Source organism: Lepus europaeus, unplaced genomic scaffold, assembly GCF_033115175.1.
Source record: "Lepus europaeus isolate LE1 unplaced genomic scaffold, mLepTim1.pri SCAFFOLD_439, whole genome shotgun sequence".
Lineage (NCBI taxonomy): Eukaryota > Metazoa > Chordata > Mammalia > Lagomorpha > Leporidae > Lepus > Lepus europaeus.
This window is the reverse complement of record NW_026909315.1, coordinates 23,525-47,822: the sequence shown is the minus strand read 5'-3', so window position 1 is coordinate 47,822 and position 24,298 is coordinate 23,525. Positions and strand designations below refer to the sequence as shown.

General features: G+C 41.0%; 1 protein-coding gene across 1 annotated transcript in view; it reads right to left on the bottom strand.

The window, feature by feature from the left end:
- LOC133755402 (leucine-rich repeat-containing G-protein coupled receptor 5-like) overlaps window positions 1–24,298 on the bottom strand; it is a 68,621-nt gene that overhangs the window by 27,772 nt on the left and 16,551 nt on the right. Inside the window, exons 2-3 of the mRNA XM_062185512.1 lie at window positions 20,957–21,028; window positions 4,642–4,713 (exon numbers count right to left, since the gene is read on the bottom strand). Coding sequence (XP_062041496.1) covers window positions 4,642–4,713; window positions 20,957–21,028 — 144 coding nt within the window. The remainder of the gene's footprint in view (window positions 1–4,641; window positions 4,714–20,956; window positions 21,029–24,298) is intronic.

The following is a 24,298-nucleotide window of genomic DNA, read 5'->3' as shown; positions in this document are numbered from 1 at the left end:
TGATTGTGCACATTGCAAAATTGCCTTTGCTAGTGAGACCTGGAATGAAAATGAACATGTATTAAATAATATTCATACTTTGGTGGTTGGATAGTACGAATATATAATTCTCTTTGTGAGTAGCAATGGTTTTTCATAGATTGATTTCTTACCTATTAATACAAAATTGTGAGGATACAGAGGGTTAAGTTTTGAGTTTCCATCAAATCAATATAATCTGGCCCTATTTCTCAGATATCTATAATGTCAAAAGTTTCTTGGTAAAATACAACTTACTGTGAATTCTGATTTCATTTTCTATTCTTTTCCAAAAACAAAAAGGAAATTAGGTTACCTTTGATTACATTATTAAAAGTCCAATTTGTGTCTGAGAAGTCATTGGTGTGTCAGAAGCCAAATGCAAATATTGTACAGTGGCAGCCTCAGCGACATGGGCCTGGGCTCTTATTCTTCAGCTGAAGAATTCATAAGCATCAGGAGAGTTAAAAGGATACAAGGGCCGGCGCCGCGGCTAAATAGGCTAATCCTCCGCCTAGCGGTGCCAGCACACTGGGTTCTAGTCCTGGTCGGGGCACCAGATTCTGTCCCGGTTGCCCCTCTTCCAGGCCAGCTCTCTGGAGTGGCCTGGGAGTGCAGTGGAGGATGGCTCAAGTTCTTGGGCCCTGCACCCGCATGGGAGACCAGGAGAAGCACCTGGCTCCTGGCTTCAGATCAGCGCGATGTGCCAGCTGCAACGTGCCGGCCCCAATGGCAAAAAGGAAGACCTTTCTCTCTCTGTCTCTCTCTCTTACTATCCACTCTGCCTGTCAAAAAAAAAAAAAAAAAAAAAAGATACAAATGCACTTATGTGTTTTCATTATGAAAAAAAAATCTTTTATATATGTGGAATAGATGAAAAATTATATCCCTTGAAACTTGATTACTGCTTCTTTCTTTATCTCAGCAATGTTAACAATTTTAATATCAAGTTTATTAAATTTTATTCAATGAAACCACATCTATTTGGGTGGAGCAAAGAATAAGAATGCAGATAATGTATTTCAGTGGTTATCAACCATTTAGGATTTGTAGATTTAGGATTTATAGATTTGTAATAGAACAATAAAATCTTAATTTCTCAAAAAGTATTTTGCATACAAATCACCTAGGGTTTTGTCAAGTAAAGATTCCTTATCAAGTAAGACTAAGTAGGAGCCGGCTGTGGTATAGCAGGTAAAGCTGCCGCCTGCAGTGCCAGCATCCCATATGGACAGTGGTTCGAGTCCCGGCTGCTCCACTTCCAACCCAGCTCTCTGCTATGGCCTGGAAAAGCAGTAGAAGATGGCCCAAGTCCTTGGGCCACTGCACCCATGTGGGAGACCAGGAAGAAGCTCCTGGCTCCGGATCGGCATATGGCCATTGTGGCCAACTGGGGAGTGAAGCATCGGACGTAAGACCTCTCTCTCTCTCCCTCTCTGCCTCTCTGTAACTCAGCCTTTCAAATAAATAAACAAATCTTTGAAAAAATAAAGTTCTCATAAAAAAATTTAAGTAGAGATGCAAGGTTTTGTAGACCACATCACATGTGGCCTCAGCTTTATCTTCCCTAGATTATCAATGGTGTTGATAGGCAGATGTGTGCTGGTTTCAATTTAAAACAAAGCAATGGCACACTTTTACATTCTACTTACATTAATAGCTCATATAGGAATGCAAAGTATGGGTTTTGTTACTATGCAGGTTTGAAAAGAGTTCAGGAAAATAGTTTGTAGATCATCTGGGGGTCAATGGTGCAGGAGGCCAGTTCTATTCATCACGTTAAGAAACACTTAATGCAATTAGGCCAGTTAGAAAATGTTGACATAGGGGTCCCCTCCTCAGAGATTCTGATTTTAACTGTTCTGAGTGCAGCCTGGGCTTTGGAGCTCTTTAGGTGATTCCTATGTGCTGCCATTATTGAGAAGCCCCACTGCAGAAGCTACAAGGACAGGCAAATAAGAAGTGGTAAGCACGTGGGAAGGGCTTCAGGGAGTGAATGTGTAACACAAGGAAAACAGTGAACGCAAGAGTGGGAAAAGGAGGAACTAGGTACAAAAGGGGTTAAGTGACAATCTAAGGATTGACTCCATTCAGGAAGAGATGAGCAACCAAATAGAGGCCTCTTAAATGCTGGCAGCATGGATGAGAGGAGTTGCATCCTTATCATCACTCTTATTCATATGGAGTCATGCAAAGGCTAAAGTGCAGTCTGGAACATGAGTGGAGAATGGGCAAGGAATGTATGTTTGTAATAACCATTAAACTCAAAACTTATGTTTTTATTTTTGGAACTGCTCCAAGGATGCAAGAGAAACACAAGTAAACACCTAAAATACAGAGCAACATAAAACTTTAAAAAGGTTCCCTGTGTCCCAAACCTCTGAACTGGCCTGATGTGTACTATGGCAGGAGGTTCCTTCAGTGGGTACAGTACAGTGTCTGTAGGGTTGGTGGGTAAAACTATGTCTATAATACTTTCTGACAAATCTCAATTCTTAGATCAAAGCTGCAAAAATCAGCGAGGAAAAGTGTCACATCAGCACACACTGTCAGCATTCAACACCTCACCTTGGTCTGTCTGCACTCTGGGCAAAGAGACCTCGATGGACATTACATAACCCAGCTGATAACAATCCAGTGTGACCAGGGGCCAAGTCTCTATCTGGATGCTGTAGTTTGGATGTGGCAAGTGTCATACCAGAAAGGCAACCCTTGGCCTTTCCTCAGGGAACACAGTTTTGTAAGGTTTCAAAACGTAATCCTTTGTGTGAACCAGAAACCAAATGCAAGAGACACCTGGTGAACAGTAACTATCTGGACGGCAAGAAACCAAATCTGAACACCTTTATCGGAGAGCCACCACCCAGTTCGCATGAACAAAAGATTCATGGTTTTCTCTTTCTCAAAGCATCCACTTCTGTTTGTGTTCTGTTTGTGATCTTCTTTCAGCTGATAGTGGCTTTTGGTTACAAACTCTTATCCTTCTATCTACTGTCTGCCTTGCAGCTGTTTAAAGTTCCCATTGGCCACCACCATTATCTCAATTTCAATTCAGCCACTAAATCCTGGGGCCCTGACACAACTCACTGGAGGCTGCTGCTTCCTCTCTTCAGGTAAAGGCTCATGCAACAAAGGGGGAGCGATACTGTCTACTGTCTACTGTCATTAGGGAGCTCCTGAAAATGCAGCTGACCTATCCCATACCACAAAGGGGCCCTTGTGGGCTTGTTTATCTATAGGCTGGTGAAAACCCAGGAAGTCACTTTGTTTGATGGGACTAAAAAGCTCAAAATGATCCCAAGCACAGATTTTCTTTCATTAAAAGGAAAAAAAAAGATCAAAGGATGAAAGTATCACCTCCAAATCTCAAGTTCCTCCTTCTCTTCTGTCACCCCAGTAAAAGGTATTAAGCAAACGACAGTAAAAGTTAACTGATGGATTCTTCCTAACGATTTCAACAGAATCTGCAGTATTTATTTGCCTTTTTTCTGCATTTATCTCCCTCATCACTCAAGACCAGGCACCGGTGTTTTGTTTGACAGACGGAGATCTCCAGCGTGAGTTAAGTGAGAATGCGTATTGCACACACGTATATTGGAAACCATGCCATGTACTGTAAACATTCACACATGCTCATGAGAAGATTGACTGACCAGCAGTCACAGCCAAGAGTTGTTAAGTGATCACAGTAAACAATGGTTTACAACCCCAGTTCCAAAGCAGCTAGCTGGTGAGAATGTTCCTTTTGTGAGTAATAACCAGTTTTATTTATTCAGAGGTTTTAAGTCATTGGGTGTGTTGGTGGGGGGTAGGTTGTGGGGAGGGCCAGGGGAGCCTAAGGGGAGAGAACGTCCAGATAGAGAGGACCCCAACTTAGAGTAGGGAACACCAGCGCTGTTGCTGGGCGCATTTGTATGTCTGCAAGTGCTTGTAGGTGGCGTCCAGGTGTGGTTGTGAATGCAAGGTACGGATATAAATATCCATGGGATTGTTTGGGGCTATGTTAGTGTATCTGTGTGTGGCAAAGGGGAAGCTCTGGGTTTGTAGCCCTGAGCAGTAGGGCTTCAGGACACACAGGCAGATCTCAGTCTCCTGACTTGAAGTTCACTAATGTATATACAGAACTTAAAATAATAAACTTCAGTGTTTGACTCAGCAAAAGTTGATTGCAAGACAGCTCAGGTCATCTGAAAACAAAAGAAACTGAAGATGCCAAGATGTCTAGATTGTGATATATATATATATATATACATATATATATATTTTTTTTTGGTAAAAGGAAAGCATTCTTTCTTCTTTCAGTTCAGGAACAAAGATGTTACAGGGAAACGTAGAACAAGATTCTGGGAGCAGATGCTTTGTCTTGACATACCAACACATATGAGAGGCTTTTGGCTTCAAAAGCAGTAATCAGATCTCCACCCTGAAATCCAAACTCCAACACCAGTCCTTCCCATACATATTAATAAGGGTGTGAAGAATTATTGCTGTAAAGGACTCTCATTCATCATTTATTTAGGCCTGATCCTCAACTAAGGAACATATTAAAATGATCAACTGGCTATTTCCATTCTCTTTCCCAAGATGATCCTGCATTTTGTAATTTCCAATATACATACTTACAGGGATTGCAGGCTTCGCAAGTTCTGCAGTGCTTCTGTGGGTACCTGTCTTAGCTGATTATTCTGCAGCATGCTGTATATTAAAACAAAGAAAAAAATCTTAGTGAAAATTAACAATAATTAACAATAACTAACTATAAGAGTGCCAGGCAATGTTCCAGGTGTCAGAAAAATAGCAGAGCCTGAGACAAAATCTGGACTCTCAGGCAGGTTAGTTTTTTTTTTTTTTTTTTAATATTTATTTATTTATTTGAAAGTCAGAGTTACAGAGAGGCAGAGAGAGGCAGAGAGAAAGAGAGAGAGAGAGGTCTTCTATCCACTGATTCACTCCCCAGATGGCCGCCATGGCTGGAGCTGCACCAATTCGAAGCCAGGAACCAGGAGCTTCTTCCTGGTCTCCAACTCCCAGGCTAAAGCAGAGAGCTGGACTGGATGTAGAGCAGCCAGGTCTCTAACCAGCATCCATATGGGATGCCAGAACTGTATGCAGAGGCTTTACCTGCAGTGCCACAGCGCCAGCCTCCTCTACCCCGTCTCTCTCTCTCTCTCTCTCTTTTTTTTTTTTTTTTTGACAGGCAGAGTGGACAGTGAGAGAGACAGAGACAGAAAGGTCTTCCTTTGCCGCTGGTTCACCCTCCAATGGCCGCCGCGGCCGGTGTGCTGCGGCCGGCGCACTGCGCTGATCCCAAGGCAGGAGCCAGTTGCTTCTCCTGGTCTCCCATGGGATGTAGGGCCCAAGCACTTGGGCCATCCTCCACTGCACTCCCAGACCATAGCAGAGAGCTGGCCTGGAAGAGGGGCAACCGGGACAGAATCTGGCGCCCCGACTGGGACTAGAACCTGGTGTGCCGGCGTAGCAAGGCGGAGGACTAGCCTAGTGAGCCGCGGTGCCGGCCTCCCCCCTCCCTTTTAATATTTACTTATTTAAGGGGAGGTTTCATTTCCATGGGGAATACAAGTTATTAAAAATGCACAAATGAACATATACCACAAGGCAAATGATAAGTGCTATGAATACAAAAACAAAACCTGGACTGGCAGTGGATGGTAACAGGGGGTGAGATTTTTATTTTAATGCTGCTCAGGGAAGGTCTCCCTGAGGGGGTGATATTTAGGTGGAACCTAGAAGGAGGTCAGGGAGCCAATCATGTGAACATCTGGGAAGAGTTACTGAGGAAGTGGAAAAAGCAAATGCAAAGGGCCTGAGGCCAGACCTTCTTGATTTTTTTTTGAAGGAGCAGCAAAGGCTCCATTGAGACTGAGGAGGAATGAGAGAGGGCGAGAGACGGGAGACAGCACGTGAAGCTGTCATGGAGGACTCTGCAGGCTACAACAAGGCTAATGGTAAGTGCGATGAGAAACCCCTGTTGAAGGGTTTAAGTACAGAAACAAAATGATTTGTTTTCAAAGGCTCACTCCTGTGGCTGTATACATTAGACAAAATGCAAATAGGATGAACAGTAGGAGGCTATGAAGAATCTTCTCCCTTCTTGTGCATGACCATATTTTGATAAAAAAACTAAATTATTTTTGTGAAGAATTGGTGCTTTGCTCTTAGGTTGAACAGGTCCCCCCCCCCCAACCCCCAACACGGGAACTACAGAATAGAAACACCTGGCAACAATAAAATAAAAGCATATCATTGCTGGTAGGAAAAGAATATGGAAAAATTCCCAGTAGAGTCCTTATATTTTTCTACTTTTTAAATACATGTTTATAACAATAATTTTGGAGCATATTTTTTCTGTAATATTCATGGTCTGTGTAAGCCTGAGGCCGACTATTTTAAGAAAGTAGGAATTTTAAGGAAATATTTCAATGTATCAGGTAACAAACTGACATTAGGTTTCAGACACAATTTTCGTGTTCTTTGATCTTGACAACTGAAGTTTCATTTTATTTCATTATATAATGAGCTGGGATTCAACCCCAGGTTTGTCTAACTCCAAAGCTTGGGGTACTTTCCACTTCATCATATAGAATTCTCTTGAGGCATATTGGCTGAATGCACACATTCTCAGGTCATTTGGTTAAGTGCATGGGTTTTCAAGTGCAATTACCTATTCCCTACCACTGGCCATGGGGCCTCAGGAAAATCACCGAATTTCTCCATGCCTTAGCGACCAGGAAGGACATCCACCTCACAGAGCTTATTGTGATGATTCAATGAGTGAAAGTACACAGAACAATACTTGTTACACGGGAGGCAATCAAGAGATGTTGGACCATTTTACACATTCCTTAATAAACCCTTTCTCGAAACTAATGATATAGTAGCATTGTGCTGGGTATGACACTTTAATTGAGTCACAGAAAAATAAAACTCTATGCCAGCAGTTCTCAAACTTTAGGGCCCATCAGAATTTACTGGAAGGCTTGTTAAAACACAGATTGCCAGGCCCCACTCCCAGTTTCTGGTTCAGTAGGTGTGGTCAAGGGCCAGGGTACTTCTCAGCAGTTCCCAGGTGACATGGATATTGCTAAGCAGGGTACCACCCACTGAGAACACCCCATACTATGCTATTTCATTCTTTCCCCTCAATTTTTATTTGTCTATTTGAGATGGAGAGGGAGATCTAGAGCTAGAGGGAGTGAGGACAAGAGATAGGGAAAGAGAATGGGAGGGAGGGGGAGAGAGAAAGAAAGAGAGAGAGAGAGAGAGAGAGAGAGAGAGAGAACCCATCTCCCATCCCTGCTGTTCACTCCACAAAAGACCCCAATGGCTAAGGCAGGGTCAGGCTGAAGTCAGGAGACAGAACTCAATCCAGGTCTCCTAGGTGGATGGCAGAAGCCCAGTTATTTACATCATCATTGCTGCCTCCCAGGGTTTGAACTGGAGAGAAGCTGGAGTCAGGAGCTGGAGCTGGAGGTCAAGCCCAAAGCACTCCAGTGTGGGACACTGGTGTCTTTTTTATTTTTATTTATTTATTTATTTATTTTTATTTTTTGACAGGCAGAGTGGACAGTGAGAGAGAGAGACAGAGAGAAAGGTCTTCCTTTTGCCGTTGGTTCACTCTCCAATGGCCGCTGCGGTTGGTGCGCTGCGGCCGGCGCACCGCGCTGATCCGATGGCAGGAGCCAGTGCTTCTCCTGGTCTCCCATGGGGTGCAGGGCCCAAGCACTTGGGCCATCCTCCACTGCACTCCCTGGCCACAGCAGAGAGCTGGCCTGGAAGAGGGGCAACTGGGACAGAATCCGGCGCCCCGACAGAATCCAGCGCCCCAACCGGGACTAGAGCCCGGTGTGCCGGCGCCGCAAGGCGGAGGATTAGCCTATTGAGCCGCGGCGCTGGCCTGAGATTGTTTTCTTAGAAATTTAATTGTGTCATTTGTATGAGGGGATCTTCAAAATTTGTGAAAAATGTGTATTATGAAATAACTACACATGCATTTAAAATATTTTATATCAAAATAAACATTTTAATTCCATTTCCATGAACATTTTGATGTCAACTCATATTCCAATAGTCCTACTCAACTAATTTTATTATGTTAAACTTGAATTTAATCTAAATTATCTAAATTTCATAAATCAAAACTCTCAGTTGTATTGGTTCCTTATGAATAGAGTTGAATTTTAGGGAGATCTCATACTTCACTTACTGGTTAGGGAACTTCAATTTGAATTCCATATCCTGAATAATTTACCTGAATATTAAAAGTGTAGATTTCTGTGCTATTTTACATTTGTCTAAGTCGTTTCAATCCACTAATTTTAAGTTCATTTAATAACATTTTCTAAGCCAACTCATTTACTCAGTGATAAACTTAAATGATTGTTAGACATATAAAGAATTTAATAGATGGTTATTGCTGGTATTGAATTGTCCTTCTGTGCTTTGCTAACCAAACCGTGAAACTCTTAAAAAGCTGGCTTTCTTAAAGTATCTGGAAAATGGGAGTAGAAAAGAGATATTTAGATAGCTTTCCTTCACTGAATAGCTGCAAATTTCTCAGTTGCTTTATATATCTTACTTTTAAAAATGGACCATAAATTAGCTTTACTAATGATAACTTTTAAAGCTACCCCCAAGTTAACTTGCAGAGATTTGATTTCTTAATTTACTTTTACCAGTAAAACACAAAAATGTAACTCAAAAATTTAAGCCCTGATCGCGCCCCAAATAAAGAACTTTAGTTTAATTACTTTCAAATGACAAAATAAGAGCAAATTATCTCCATTATATCCTTATAAGTCTCCAGTGAGTTAATTAGAAAATCCTGTTGTTGTTTAAAATATTCCAACGGGAGAGAAAACAATGAAAGGGTTTATAGCACAACAGAGTGCAATTAAAACAGAAAGCACTCCCAACACAGCTGCTGGGTTCTTGGGCAAATGCTCCTCACTGAGTACACTGCACACAAGCAGAACTTACTGAATATAGATGTAAGCATTTACTTTCCTTTTATCCTTCACATATGGGTAAGAAAGGGAAATGAAACACTATCTCTAGAGACAAAGGATGACTTCCTATTTTCTTAATTTCTTTCTCTGAGGAGCTTTAAAATATTCACTATTTTATACAGCTTCCCCATGCTACTGTCCTACCCACTTTGCTAGTCTCTTCTTCCCTTTCCCCTTTCCCTCCTCCTCTGCCTTCTTGCCAAGAAGACTAAAGAACACCAGGTAAGGCAAAGCAGAGGCACATGAAAGAACCTCTTCATTTGGGACCTCGTGGCGATGTCCTGGTTCTGGGGTATGCCCTCTGCCTAACTGTCTCACGTGTAGCTATCAAGTCAATGTCAAGGTTCTAGTCTGGGTCTATATGGATTTTGGGGAATTTGGGTTAATTGTGACTCTTCTGTGGTTTCCATGTGGCTTTGGGTTTGGTGCTGGGGTACATGAGGATTAGTTGTTCCTTGACTGAATGGCTTACACAAGAAAATGGACCTTTGTTGAGGATAGCCTGCTTCAGAACTCCAGCAGATTAGCTATCTCGCAATACAGAACCAATAATTTATTTTTTTGTTGATCCAATAGTTATGGGGATAATAATCTTTTTTTTTTTTTTAACTTTTATTTAATGAATATAAATTTCCAGTGTACAGCTTATGGATTACAATGGCTTCCCCCCCCCCATAACTTCCCTCCCACCCGCAGCCCTCCCCTCTCCCGCTCCCTCTCCCCTTCCATTTGCATCAAGATTCATTTTCAATTCTCTTTATATACAGAAGATCAATTTAGTATAAAGATTTCAACAGTTTGCACCCACATAGAAACACAAAGTGAAACATACTGTTGGAGTACTAGTTATAGCATTAAATCACAATGGACAGCACATTAAGGACAGAGATCCCACATGAGGAGCAAGTGCACAGTGGCTCCTGTTGTTGACCCAACAAATTGACACTCTAGTTTATGGCGCCAGTAACCATCCTAGGCTGTCGTCATGAGTTGCCAAGGCTATGGAAGCCTTCCAAGTTTGCCGACTCTGATCATATTTAGACGAGGTCATAAAAGACAGAGTGAGGATAGTAACCAATGATCCTAAGAGTGGCATTTACCAGGTTTGAACAATTATACAGCATTAAGTGGGGAAGAGGACCATCAGTACACACAGGTTGGGAGTGAGCCATTGGTGGTAGAGTAGAGGTTATGATTACAAAGGAATGAGGCCCAAGTGCACTAGACAGGGCCTAGAACAAAGGACAGAGTCATTATTAGAGGAGCTAAGAAAGGTGCTGTCTAAGCTACAATTAAGTTTTCTGATTGAGAGGCAAATAGAACCTGATAGAAGGGGCTTGATAATAATCTGGTGGGCTTTAGGCCTTGTAAATTCAGAGGCCCAGACCTATCTATCTCTTCACATGGGGTATATCCTAAGAGAGGTGTGAACCTCCTAGGGGAAGGCACTCTGTTGACTTTCATTACTTGGCTGGCCTGGGAGGAGAGCTGGCCAGGTAAAGGCAGGTGGCATCTCTAACAAGAAATTTACAGTTCTGCCTGCAATGTTGCTGACCCTACTTGACCATCCCCTCAGCTGCAGTGGTCACTTTGGAAGCTGGGCTGAGTGAAGGGCTTTTCAGCTTAGAGCCAATAAGATCTGTGGCTCTGACCTAGGCATCCTTCGACTCCAGGGCAGGTCCATTTCCAGTGATCCAACTCTTGGCAGAGCTGCCAGGGCTCTTCACAAGCTGACTTCTGCTGAAGCCCAGGCTTACCACATTGAAAGCCACTGCAGTGGACTGGCCTGTTGGGTCTCCTTGAAGGCAGATCACTGTACAGATCAGCCATTAATAGGCCTGCCACCCATTGCTTCTGATGCCGAGCTTTCTTTTCCTCCTGGTTTGTGTTAAAGCAGACCAGAGGATGCAAGTCAAGGGAGTGCCCGTTTCCCATCTCTAATCTTCGGTGGCCTGAACTACAAGTCTATAGTCACAGGCATGTTCTGTAGTAGTTTTTCTAAGGTAGACAATGCCCATGAGGAAAATTATATTCTCACTTTAAAACTTTCTTTCCCTTTGGTCTGAAAGGGAGGTTTTTTCTACTTACTGTATACTTCGCTGATGGCGAAGTGAATCTAGCTATGAGATTATTATTTGAGTTCTTATTTTGGCTATGCTATTGCAGAAAAATGTTAGCCATCTCTTTTATAAGGTCTAAAGATTAAATTGTGCATCCTACAGATTCCTTCATAATAGAGTTAGTTTCCTACCTTGAAGAGAATAGAGAAATGAAAGAACAAGTTGGGCTTAGAATAGAGAAATGAGGGAGCAAGTCCTAGATCGCTTGCTGACAATTTAAAATTATAAACTCATCAACCAACAAGAGGCACTTGCTTACTTCACAGTATTTTTGAAAGCACCTGTAGGATTTTACAAGTATTTAACCCTTTAAGCCTCTGGGGCTTTCTCATTAAGATAACTATCATGTCTCCAAAATATCTGGTTGAAATAAGATTTCTTAAAATCATGACATAACATAGACCAAATTTGATCATTGTTACAAGGTGATTATTCAAATTTTTGAAAAAAGCACATATTTAAATAACCCATAGCTCTTAATAAAAATTCAGCTGTTTTTGAACAATTAGAATTTAACAGACATCAAGAGAACATAATAGATTAACACATTGCTTTAACAGAGCATCAGAGTTTAATTCTATGTCAAAGAGAAATTGAGCTTCCTGTGATCTTTTGCTGTGAGGTTTCCTTCCTTTACCTTCTTTCATAGTGGTGACCATGTTTCTGTGTTTCTGTGTGTAAGACATCTTTAAGCATCTTTTGCAGGGCAGGATGAGTGGCAACAAATTCTTTCAGTTTCTGTTTGCTATGAAAAGTCTTAATTTCACCTTCATTCACAAATGAGAGCTTTGCAGGATATAGTATTCTGGGCTGGCAGTTTTTCTCTCTTAGTACCTGGGCTATGTCTCGCCATTCCCTTCTAGCTTGTAGGGTTTCTGATGAGAAGTCTGCTGTGAGTCTAATTGGAGATCCTCTAAGAGTGATCTGACGTTTCTCTCTTGCACCTTTTAGGATCTTTTCTTTATGTTTCACTGTGGTGAGTTTGATTACAACATGTCGTGGTGAGGATCTCTTTTGGTCATGTTTATTAGGGGTTCTATAAGCTTCCTGTACTAAGATGCCTCTGTCCTTCTCCAAACCTGGGAAATTTTCTGCTAGTATCTCACTGAAAATGCCTTCTAATCCTTTCTCCCTCTCCATGCCTTCAGGAACTCCTAGAACCCGAATGTTGGGTTTTTTAATGGTATCCTGTAGATTCCCGACAATATTTTTTAGATTTCTAATTTCTTCTTCTTTTCTTTGGTTTGCCTGTTTCCTTTCCTGTTCTCTGTCTTCTAAGTCTGATATTCTCTCTTCTGCTTCGCCCATTCTGTTTTTAAGGCTCTCTAATGTGTTTGTCATTTGATCTATTGAACTCTTCATTTCATTATGATTTCTAGTCACTATCAGAGTTTCTTGTTCCACTAGTTGTTTCATTTCATTTTGATTCCTCCTTAATATTTCACTTTCACGAGAGAGATTTTCTATCTTGTCCATGAAGGATTTCTGTAGTTCAAGAATTTGTTTTTGAGAACTTCTTAATGTTCTTATCAATTTTTTGAGATCTGCTTCTTGCATTTCTTTGATCTCATCATCTTCATAGTCTTGAATTGGGGTGTCTTTTTCATTTGGGGGCGTCATAGTGTCTTCCTTGTTCTTGTTAGCTTGGTTTTTGCGTTTGTTGTTTGGCATGTTGGAGATATTTGGTTTCTTCACTGTGGTTTTTTTTCTTGTTACACTATGGCTCTATATTAAGTGGACTGTCTGCTTTCAGTGGAGCCTTAGAGGCTTGAGATGAGTGTGGACTGAGAGCTGTGTTTGGTTCCTCAGGGTTGAGGGTGTGTCAAGGATTACACTCCCAGGTTAGGTGTGGTAAATCTCTCTTTCTTTTTTTGACTTAAAAGGGAAGTAATTCCGCACAGCTGAACGTAATTGGAGGTAGTTAGCAGGCAAATGATATACCCACAGGAGCCAGAGATCGGAAGCTCTTTCCCAAGGACCACACAGGGAATCTCTGCTGCCCTCAGTGTGGGCTCCAATTCTCCTGCAGTCTCCCACTGGGTTGCCAAGTTAGATGCTAATCTCCTGTTATTTCACCCCTCCCCCCAGAGTCAGGTTTTTCTGCTAGGCTCAGGGCCGGTGTAGACCTGAGGTCGCCCTGCTTATGACGTATGTCCAAAATGGCGCCTGCTCTGTCTTGCTCGCCTTTGAGAGGTGAGCGGAGAGAGAGAAACTTGTGTCCGTATCAGTCACTTTTTTTATTTTTTTTCTCTCTCTTCTAGTTAGCCTGGTGAACTTTTCCCCACGGAGTTTCAAGCCTCGTTCCCTCTAGCCTCCTCTTTCCGCTTGCCTGCTGGTATCTCGGGCTATGGAGGTTCGGCTCACCTCGCGTTCCAGCGCTGGTGCATTGAGTCTGCCGCTGGTGTCCCGAACTTGGGCTCCCACGCTCTCCACGCAGGTCCACTGTGAATCACTAGTTCCGGAAGAGTTTCCTATGCTGTTTCATCCCCTACTCTTCCTTGACCCTGCAGTATCTCCACTTTTATTAACCTGTGTGTCTTGCTGAACTATCAATGTGCTCCCTTCCTATTCCGCCATCTTGCCGCCTCCCGGGGATAATAATCTTAAATTTTAGTGATTTCTTTAGAGATTACTGTAATAAGATTTCAGATATAAAGCAGCAATTGCCAAGGCTGGCTGTTATCTTCATTCTCCATCTTTTTTTTTTTTTTTAAGATTTATTTATTTGCTTGAAAGTCAGAGTTACACAGACAGAGAAGGAGAGGCAGAGAGAGAGGGGGAGAGGTCTTCCATGCGCTGGTTCACTCCCCAATTGGCCGCAATGGCTGGAGCTATGCCGATCCAAAACCAGGACCCAGGAGCTTCTTCCACACATGGGTACAGGGGCCCAAAGACTCGGGCCATCTTCCACTGCTTTCCTAGGCCATAGCAGAAAACTGGATTGAAAGTGGAGCAGCCAGGTCTCGAACCAGCACCCATATGGGATGCCAGCACTATAGGTGGTGGCTTTACCCCCTACACCACAGCACCAGCCCCCATTCTTTATCTTAATGGATATCATAATTATCTTTCTTTTCTTTTACCACAGGCCCTCCTACCTGTTAGAGCCTGAGATGAATATTACTTCTATATTTAATTTTTCATCTCCTACAATACAATTAGTTATTTCTTTTTCCAAGACACTTAAAATTTTATACATATATAAATCTACATATATAAAAATCTATCTATCTATATATATGTATATATATATTATAGTGAGGAGCTCTCAGCCACTGATCCACTCCCCAAATGCCTACAAAGGCCAGGGCTGGGCCTAGGGGCAGAGCCAGGAACTGCAAACTTAATCCAAGTCTCTTACATGAGTTTCAGACTCTCAACTACTTGAGCCACCCCTGATGCCTCCCAGGGTGCATATTAAGAGGAAACTGGAACTGCAAGCAGAGCTGGCACCTAAACCCATGCACTCTAAGAGGAATCATGAGTGTAGGGATAGGTCTGTCATTTTTAGCATTTTACCCCAGCCCTATGGTTTTCAGGCCTATTGGTTTAAAATGCTCCTTTTAATAGCAAATATTTCACAATGTCTCTTCTACCATACACACATGAAATTCATATATAGCTGATCCATACACACCATTTCAGAAAAAGAAGTAAATACAGTGTACTGCCCTAACTATATTTTAAAGGAGAAATCTATGAAGAGTATTTACAGCAAAATGATATATGTATCACTACACACAGGAAGCTTACATGTCACTACCCTAGGAGACTTTTTTTATGAGTGAATCAAATGCTTGCCTATCATTCATAGGAGATGCATCTTTTTTCTTTTTCTTTCTTTCTTTCTTTTTTTTTTTTTTAAATACAAAGGAACGTAGATGAGGAGGTAGGGTCAGACTTATGGTTTGGGATGAGCAGCTGTTTTTTTTTAAGAGTTATTTATTTATTCAAAAAAGAGAGGGAGCGACAGAGAGAGAGGTCTTCCATCTGCTGGTTCACTCTCCAGATGATTGCAATGGCCAGGGCTGTGTCAGGCTGAAGCCAGAGGCCAAGAGTTTCATCTGGGTCTACCATGTGGGTGGCAGGGGCCTAAGCACTTGAACCATCTTCTGCTACTTTCCTAGGCACATTAGCAGGGAGCTGGATCAGAAATGGAGTGGCCAGGACATCAACCAGCACCCATATGGAATGCTGAAGTCATAGACAGCGGTTTTACCTGCTACACCACAATGCTGGCACCTGCCATTTGTTAACAAGTTGGTGCTACTCTCTGGCTTCAGAATCAGCCCTTAAGGCATTCGGATCTGGCTAAAAAGCCCATGAGAGTATTTCAGGCATGGAAAGCCAAGACACTGTGGCAAAAAAATGACTGAAATGAAAGATCTCTGTGAGTGAGATCCCGGTGGAAAGAACGGGCCATCACAGAAGGAGGCACCTTTCTCTGAAGGGAGAAGAGAACTTCCACTTTGACTATGGCCTCGTCTAAATAAGGTCGGAGTTTGTGAACTCAAGAGGCTTTCATAGCCTCACAGCTCATGACAAAAGCCTTGGGTGATCACTGACATCATAAATAAGTGTCAATTGTCAACAACGGGAGTCACTGTGCACTTACTCCCCATGTAGGACCTCTGTCCTTAATGTGTTGTACTATGAGAATTAATGGTAAAACTACTACTCAAACAGTACTTTATACTTTGTGTATCTGTGAGAGTGCAAACTGTTTACTCAGTATAGAGTTGATCTTCTGTATATAAAGATAATTGAAAATGAATCTTAATGGAGAATGGGATGGGTGAGGGAGTAGGAGATGGGATGGTTTGCGGGTGGGAGGGTGGTAATGGGGGGAAGAACTGCTATAATCCAAAATTTGTATTTATGAAATTTATATTTATTAAATAAAAGTTTTCTATTAAGAAAAAAAAAACAAATTGGTGCTACTGCAGAAAAAATGCTTGCCTATATTTTTAATAAGATTGGGTGTGAGAAAAATGACATAATCAGAAGCCATTTTGTACAAGAATCAGAACATGAGAATAGGGGTCTAGTTGGATACTATAATAAAAACTAGTTATAAGTTGTCACAGATCAAACTTATGGTAAGTTATAAAAGAAGGAAATAATCTTTGTGAAAATAAGGCTAACATGCCAAGACAAAGCATAAATGTAGTGAAAGAAATGCTGAAGAGTGACTCTTACGAATGAGCATGGATATTCTCACAAATGAGTGTTCCTTACAGATAAGTGTCAAAATAATTCCCTGTGTTTTTGGACAGAATAGAGCTGAAATGTCACAGAGAACATCTTCCTGTCTCACAGTTCTGCAATTTGCTGAGGCGAGCATTCATTCTGCAGTACTTCAGAAGCCCCTGACAGCACATCCCCCACAGGCAATAGGGAATTGAGATGAATTGGAAAAAAGCAGTCACAGAACTGCTTTCACAGGAGGCAGTGAAGTAGCAGAATTAAAAAAAACAAGAGGCCACTCCCAAGTAAATAAATCATTACACAATTGTCACAGCATGGACTTTGTAGGATTGTGCTTCAAAAACTTTAAAAGGCAATGATACAAAATATTTATAAAGCAAGCTTTGTTAATGAAATTCAATAAGATCCCTATGTTTATGCTAATTGAATAATAGGTATATGTAAGACTTTTCACATATTTTAAATTTGTCATATATTTTTAATTTGTGGATTTTGAGATAATTCTCCTGCATCAACACTATTTTAAACTAAATATGTGGTTAGAAAGCCTACAACACCAGGAGCAGATAAGATACGTAGTTAATTATTCAATAATTTTGAGAAAATATACTTGTTACATTTAATTTTTCCTCCCCAAATTATTAGTGTTTTCTTGGCAAACCCTTCAGTATGATTATGCATCAGTGTATTCTTGAATTATAGCCGGTGTGGAGGGATAGTCAGAAGTCGAGTCAGATGTGGGAGAATTCTCTTTACACTGGGCTGTGACATACATTACAAAATAGTCTACTAGGTCGGCACCACGGCTCACTAGGCTAATCCTCCACCTGCGGCGCCGGCACCCCAGGTTCTAGTCCCAGTTAGGGCGCTGGGTACTAGTCCCGGTTGCTCCTTTTCCAGTCCATCTCTCTGCTGTGGCCCAGGAAGGCAGTGGAGGATGGCCCAAGTGCTTGGTGCACCTGGCTTCTGGCTTTGGATAGGCACAGCGCGCCGGCCGGGTGTAGCGGCCATTTGGGGGGTGAACCAATGGAAAAGGAAGAACTTTCTCTCTGTCTCTGTCTCTCTCTAACTCTGCCTGTCAAAAAAAAAAAATAGTCTATTACATGCCAATCATCTGGTCAAAGATGCCCTCACAAATTTCCAAAGCACTTTGCAGTAGCAGAACCACATGGTTGAGAATCATTACTCTAACACCAAAATAGTTTCAAAATGTTTGATAATTGAGTACACTTGTTGAATGTTAGCCTTTAGGTCAGCACAATAAAAGAAGAGTGAACACAGTCACTGGTAGGGTCATGTTCTTCCTGATCCTTCCTCATGTTGACAGTGATCTAGCTAACTTGCAAAGTCTGAACGTGAATGTGGCTTTCCTTTCCTTACAACTTTTCCTTGGCTCCTCAGCATGCCTATGACATCATAATGTACACATTTTCTTGCATGGCCTGTGGAGTTCCTGTGACCAGGGTCCTTTCTATCTCTCTTGCCTCTTCTCCAAATATTCTCCACCTTAACATGAGTGCTCAAATAGTAATCTGCTTGGAACTTCCTGTTTATTCCAGATCTTTCCTGCCCCTGTGTCTCTGTGTGTATTGTCCCTGCACACAGACAGCCAGCTTATCTGGGTGCGTAATTTCTAGTTGTGCTTCAAGATTCAGCTCCTAGGTCATCTCTCAGAGACAACTTATCCCCTGGGAAGTCAAAACTGAACTACTGGACAGGACTAAATACTCCCAACCTCTGTAGCGTCACAGTGATCTGTTTGTGTTGGTCCCATTAGGTTGGTCCCATAATCTATCATTAGGTTCTAAGATCTTCAAAGGCATGAAGCTATTTATTGATCTTTGCATCTCCAGCAATAATTTGCACAATGCCACTATGAGTATCACTCACCAGGTTTTGCTGAACTTCTGCTGAACAGAAGACAGGAAACATTGGTTAGTTAGGAGTGGATACATTAGAGGGCCTCTGTTCTTTTCTTTTCCTGGTGGAAAGAGTATATTTAAATGGAAAGTCTAAGAAACAACCTATGATTTTCATATTTGAATGAGATTAAATTAATGTGCTCTGGAGTGTTCATGTAAAATATACTATAGGACGCAGCAAAGTATGTGCCAAAGCAGCATTCTGGGTAGAAGCCAATATTGGACATGAAGGCACAATTTTTTTTTGTCTGGTACACAAGAGATATTCCATTAATAAAATATAGCACTGGGTCAATACCATACAAAACAAAACAAAAAAGTTGTTAAGTTTAGGTCTCCCTTGTTCTCTGTATAACAGATCTGAACCAATCATTCTAAACACTCATATTTGTTAAGTGTCTATGTCAGAAACTATTTTAGGAGTTGGCTATGGGAGTATCCCAGTTATCAAGAGAGACGACATGGGCTGGAGCTGTGGTGTAGCGGGTAAAACTGCTGCCTGCAGTGCTGGCATCCCTTATAGGCACCAGCTCCAGTCCCGGCTGCTCCACTTCTGATCCAGCTCTCTGCTATGGCCTGGGAAAGAAGTAGAAGACGGCCCAAGTCTTGAGCCCCTATACCCACGTGGGAGACCTGGAAGAAGCTCCTGGCTTCTGATCGGCGCAGCTCTGGCCATTGCGGCCATCTGGGGAGTGAATCAGCGGATGTTAAGACCTCTCTCTCTCGCTCTGCCTCTTCTCTCTCTGTGTAACTCTGACTTTCAAATAAATAAATACATCTTTAAAAAAAAGAGAGATGACATCACTAATTTTGTAAACATTCAATATAAATATCATGCAACTAGAAAAATAGAGCAGTATAACTACAAACTTTTGAAATGGTGGAAACATTTATAAAATTTTGAGTAATTCAATATAAGGACTCAAGGACTAAAAATTATCATTCATGGGTGGGCATTTGGTGCAGCAGGTAAGCTGCCGCCTGGGAGTGCTGCATCCTGTATTGTAGTGCTATGTTTGAGTCCTGGCTCCACTTCTGATTTCAGCTTCCTGCCATTGTGTAACAGGTGGTGGCTGAAGTAGTTGGGTCCTTGCTGCTCATGTTGGAGACCCAGATAGAATTCTGAGCTCCTGGCTTCAACCTGGTGAATTCCTGGCTTTTGCAGGCATTTAGGTAGTGAACCAGTAGATACAAGATCTCTGCCTCTGTCTCTCTCTCTCTGTGTCTTTCAGATAAATTTAAAACTTATTACAAATATAGTTTTATGTAATTAGAATACCTAGCTTATATATAATTCATATGTTAATGCTATATAATGTATATGTATGCATATTATATGCCCATAATTCAAATATCACTGTGGTGGCTGGAGAAACACTCATACACACCCTTGCTTATATATCCAATAAACGTTTTATTAAGTGAATTGAGATAACAGATAACAATCTCATTTATTTAACAAATACTGAAAATACTTACTGCTGAGTATTTTGACATAGGGAAAAAAATCACTTGTGTTGTCTTATCTAAACTGACTTTCTTGATTTATTTTGAATTGTTCCAAATATTCTCCTGGATTCATGAAGACATAGGTGCATTGGAGCTGTTGCTACAACTGAGAATTTTACCACAGAATGATTTAGCATTAAGGTTTGGCAACATGACACCCTAAAAATAGTTCTGCTTAGTAGCATAAATCATCCAAACAGGAAAGGAAACTAAACCCAGTCACCAGTGTAGACCAAACAATGTTTCTGCTGTTGAATTAACTTTTAACAAAGTATTAAATTTAATTAAATCCTGTTTTTTAACCTTCATATCCCTCAGGCCACCTAAGTGCAATTTTCATTAAGCTGAAAAACATCAAATGGTTTTTCAGAATTAATAATTTTACCTGAAAAAACGGGAAATGACAAAAACCAAGATTTTTTTTCCGAGATAAAATTTTCCCATGATGCAGAATTTCAAGTTGCATTATTTATTTTTTCTGCTACATGCCTGTTTTGCCTATACAGAATGAACTGAAAAAAGTGAAGCAATGGATACTAGGAGAAGGAAGTATTCAATACTCACACGTTCTGCTAAGCAAATTAGGCAGCTGTACATTAAATAATAAGAATGTTCACATTTATAATTTTCGATAAATTACTGTTCATTAATTAAGCAACGACTGTGCACATTCGCTATGTCCTATGCACCCCTGCACATATTTACAAGTGGAACACAAAGTTGGTGTTCTTTAGCTTTTTTCTAATTCGTGCATGATGAGGTAACAAACTTTAAAACTGATTTGATGCTTTGATCTCATTGTGTCAGCCCCATTCACTCAGTTATCAAAATGCTTCAAGACAAACTTCATAACAAGCTTCATAACAAAAAATTAGGGGAATATTCTTTTAAAAGTTTGAATTGGTGAGGTGGTTATTTGGAGGAACAATATTTTATGTATTAAAGTTAGAAAAGGAGAGATCGATTCTTTTTAGTGAACAAATTTAGCCAGGTACAGTATTGTTCTACAGCACGAAGTGAAGTGTCTATGTGAATTTAGATGGGTTATCTCAGGGGTCTAAGCAGTTTGTAGAGGGCCTCCATTTTTACAAGGTAATTGGCAGTCATTCACACTAACATCAGAGCTTCCTCCAGGAATCCCTGGTTTACTTACAGGACTTTGAGACTGTACAGGCCAGCGAATGCTCCCTTGGGAATGTACGTCAGTGCGTTCCCGGCAAGACGTCTGTGGGTTTCAATGGAGGAGAGAGAGAGTGAGCACAGTCTCTTCATGTGGAATTCATTTAGTTGTTAAAAGGCAAAATACAACCATGCTCAAGCCATAAATGCCAGAAGTAACTCTAAAGAACCATGTTGTGCTATACTTCGTGAAAAAATTTAAATAAATTTCTAATCAGAATGTGGGCAGAAAAAGTACCTGAGAGGAAATATAATAAATTACATATTTTGCAATAAATCATTTAATCGCCCATGATATGGATACATAACTGTCCTTTACACATTTTTAGACAAAAGCTAATACCATATAATACTTTGCAAAAATTACACCATCAAAATACGACTGCCATATCATTTTTACTATTCTTTATATACCTGAATAAATAATAAAACATGGATATTTTTGTTGCAATTATGCCACAAAATAACTCATTTGGTTATTAAACTTGTCAAGTTAAATGCAGACCATCATAATCAATTTTTTACTAAATTCTACCAGAAAAGGGCAGAATATCTTCATTTATTGAACATATTTTAATTGAGCAATTCCTTAAAAATTGAATTTAAAGAAAAGCTTAGTATAAAAGACATTAACATGGGTTATTTAATGGAAAGTTTTGACCTTAACTGGTAGAATTTTTCAAGTTCATTTTATAATATTTTGTAAGTGGGAAACAGTCAAGTTGAGAAAACATGAAGAAAACAGAGCCACAAGTGTGGTACCAGCAACACCTGTGCACCTGGTTCCATATTTTTCAGCAACCATGTCAAAACCACAATCTCAGATGTTAGCTGGTTCCACAAAACAGAAAACCTAGTGATAATAAATAATGTGACTCAAAGGAGCACAGAAACTTTTGAGGAGCTGTTCACATCCTAGGACCGTGGGTAGAACTGGGAACCAGGAGTCCCCTGTCTTTTCTTGATGGAGATGAGGATTTGGGGATAAGGGGGGAGTTGGTCCATTGTTTACTTCTGATGGGCTTAACAGCCTCAAATGTAATTTTTATAATGCCTTCAAAGGAGAGTCAGTCACAGAGATCCACTGACTGGCCTGAAATAACCTATTTATCACACAGCTTTAAATATGTGTCCCATGGCCAGTCAACATCACTGATCATATAACCTATGAGAATATTTCAATAGATACAGCCAATATGAATAGAACTTCTGAATATCATTTATGATATGAATGCATATTGCTCAATCTAAATTAAATTAAATTAAATTGAAATATATCACTGCATTTGTAACTCTGCTTTTAAAAAAAAGAAATTTGAGGCCGGCGCTGTGGCTCAATAGGCTAATCCTCCGCCTTGCGGCACCGGCACCCCAGGTTCTGGTCCCAGTTGGGGCGCTGGATTCTGTCCCGGCTGTCCCTCTTCCGGGCCGGCTCTCTGCTGTGGCCCGGGAGTGCAGTGGAGGATGGCCCAAGTGCTTGGGCCCTGCACCCCATGGGAGACCAGGAGAAGCACCTGGCTCCTGGCTTCGGATCAGCGCGGTGTGCTGGCCGCAGCGCGCCAGCCGCGGCGGCCATTGGAGGGTGAACCAATGGCAAAGGAAGACCTTTCTCTCTGTCTCTCTCTCTCCCTCACTGTCCACTCTGCCCATCAAAAATAAAAAAAGAAAAAAAAAAGAAATTTGATAACACAAGAAAGAACCTAGCATTCCCCAAGAGGCTTTGCTTCTCTAGACACTGCAGCACTCCTCTGCTCTGTGCTGTAAAACAAGTTAGTTAATATTTCTGTAACATTTGCTTACTAATTACATGAAATATTAAGACAAGATGGCTTGTCCCTTCCATCTCCAGAATTCCTTGATTTCCCCTTGTTTCATATTTATTTGTGTTTGTGTCCATTTTTCATTCCCTTAACAAACATAATATTTTAAAAGACTTGGATAGTTCATGTACTGTATTTATCAAACCTCCCTTGTGGTACTTAAGGAAATGTTTTTCAAACAATTAATTTAGTGGTTCAGTCTAGAATTAAGAACCAGAGAGTAGAAAAATAGAGAATGCATTGACTGAAGTATTGTTTTATAAAACCTTTATTTCCAAATATATTTGTGAAAACACATTGAAGGGAAGAAATTTTTTTCTTTCTGTATATAGTCAGAGAAGCTTGAAAGGCACTGACTAAGCATAGTGGACATTCAGTAAATATGTTCTTAAACATGTACATGCACCTAGTATTTGACCAGAGTGATTTTTCAAGGCATTGCATTTCTTTATTCCTATAACATTCTCTTATCAGGCAACACTCTCTGGACTATAAACTAAGTCTCCCCCTATGCAGTCTCTGCCTACTCTAACTTGGTGTATGTTCATGGATGGTTACTATAAAACCAACCCAGATCATATCACTATTGCCCAAAACGGTGTCAATTCCCATGCCAGGTGACAAGAAGTCACAAGAAGTCCTCAGCCTCTTCCTCCATAATTCCCTTTACACGTAGCTAAATCAGAATATGAGGCTTGCGTTTCTTAGATGCATCCTCTCCTTTCCCCTTCTTGCCCTAAAATGTTCTCCTTCCACTTTCTTCAAAGCAGGCTCATTTCTGAGCCTTCCAAACTGATGGGCAATTTCTCTACTTTGAACCCTGTCGTGCCTTGCTTAAGGATTTATAGTCTTCCTTGTGTTATAGTGGGTGCCTGTCTTACCACACACAGAAGACTGGGGAGTCTCTTTGAGTCCATTCAAGATCCTGGAATAGTAGCTGAAATAGTAGATCACCTTGGTAGTGGTAGTGCCCAACTGATCTTGTAAGTGGAGACTACTAATTGCCCACAGTGTCCATTCCCTCTTTTTCTAGAATTCCTCCTACTCAGAGTTTTAGCTGAGTATATGGCCAACAGATAGTTTTGTTTTCAGCCTTCCTTGTATCTAAACATGGTTGTGTGGCTGAGATCAACTGTGATCAGAGTGACAGTTGGAGATTCTGTGTTACCCCCTCTTTGACTTTTTCTGGACCAACAGTACTCATGAGATAACATCAGTGATTCTGTTGTGGAGAACAGAAGGCAAATAAGAAAAACAAAGAAGACAGTAGGGCCCTTGGCCCCCTGGATAACTTTGTGGAACAAGCTATCCAGCAGCCCTGAAGTCATTTTGGATGAATAACTGAATCAGTATGGATCCTGATGTTAGCTTCTGTAAACGAGTCCACATCAAAGGGCTATTTAGCTGGTGAGGCTAGTAAACCTCCATTGCTGCAGAGAAAGAGAAGGCTGTATGACACCCGTCCAGATGCTGGCCTCAAAGAATCTTGTCTGCAA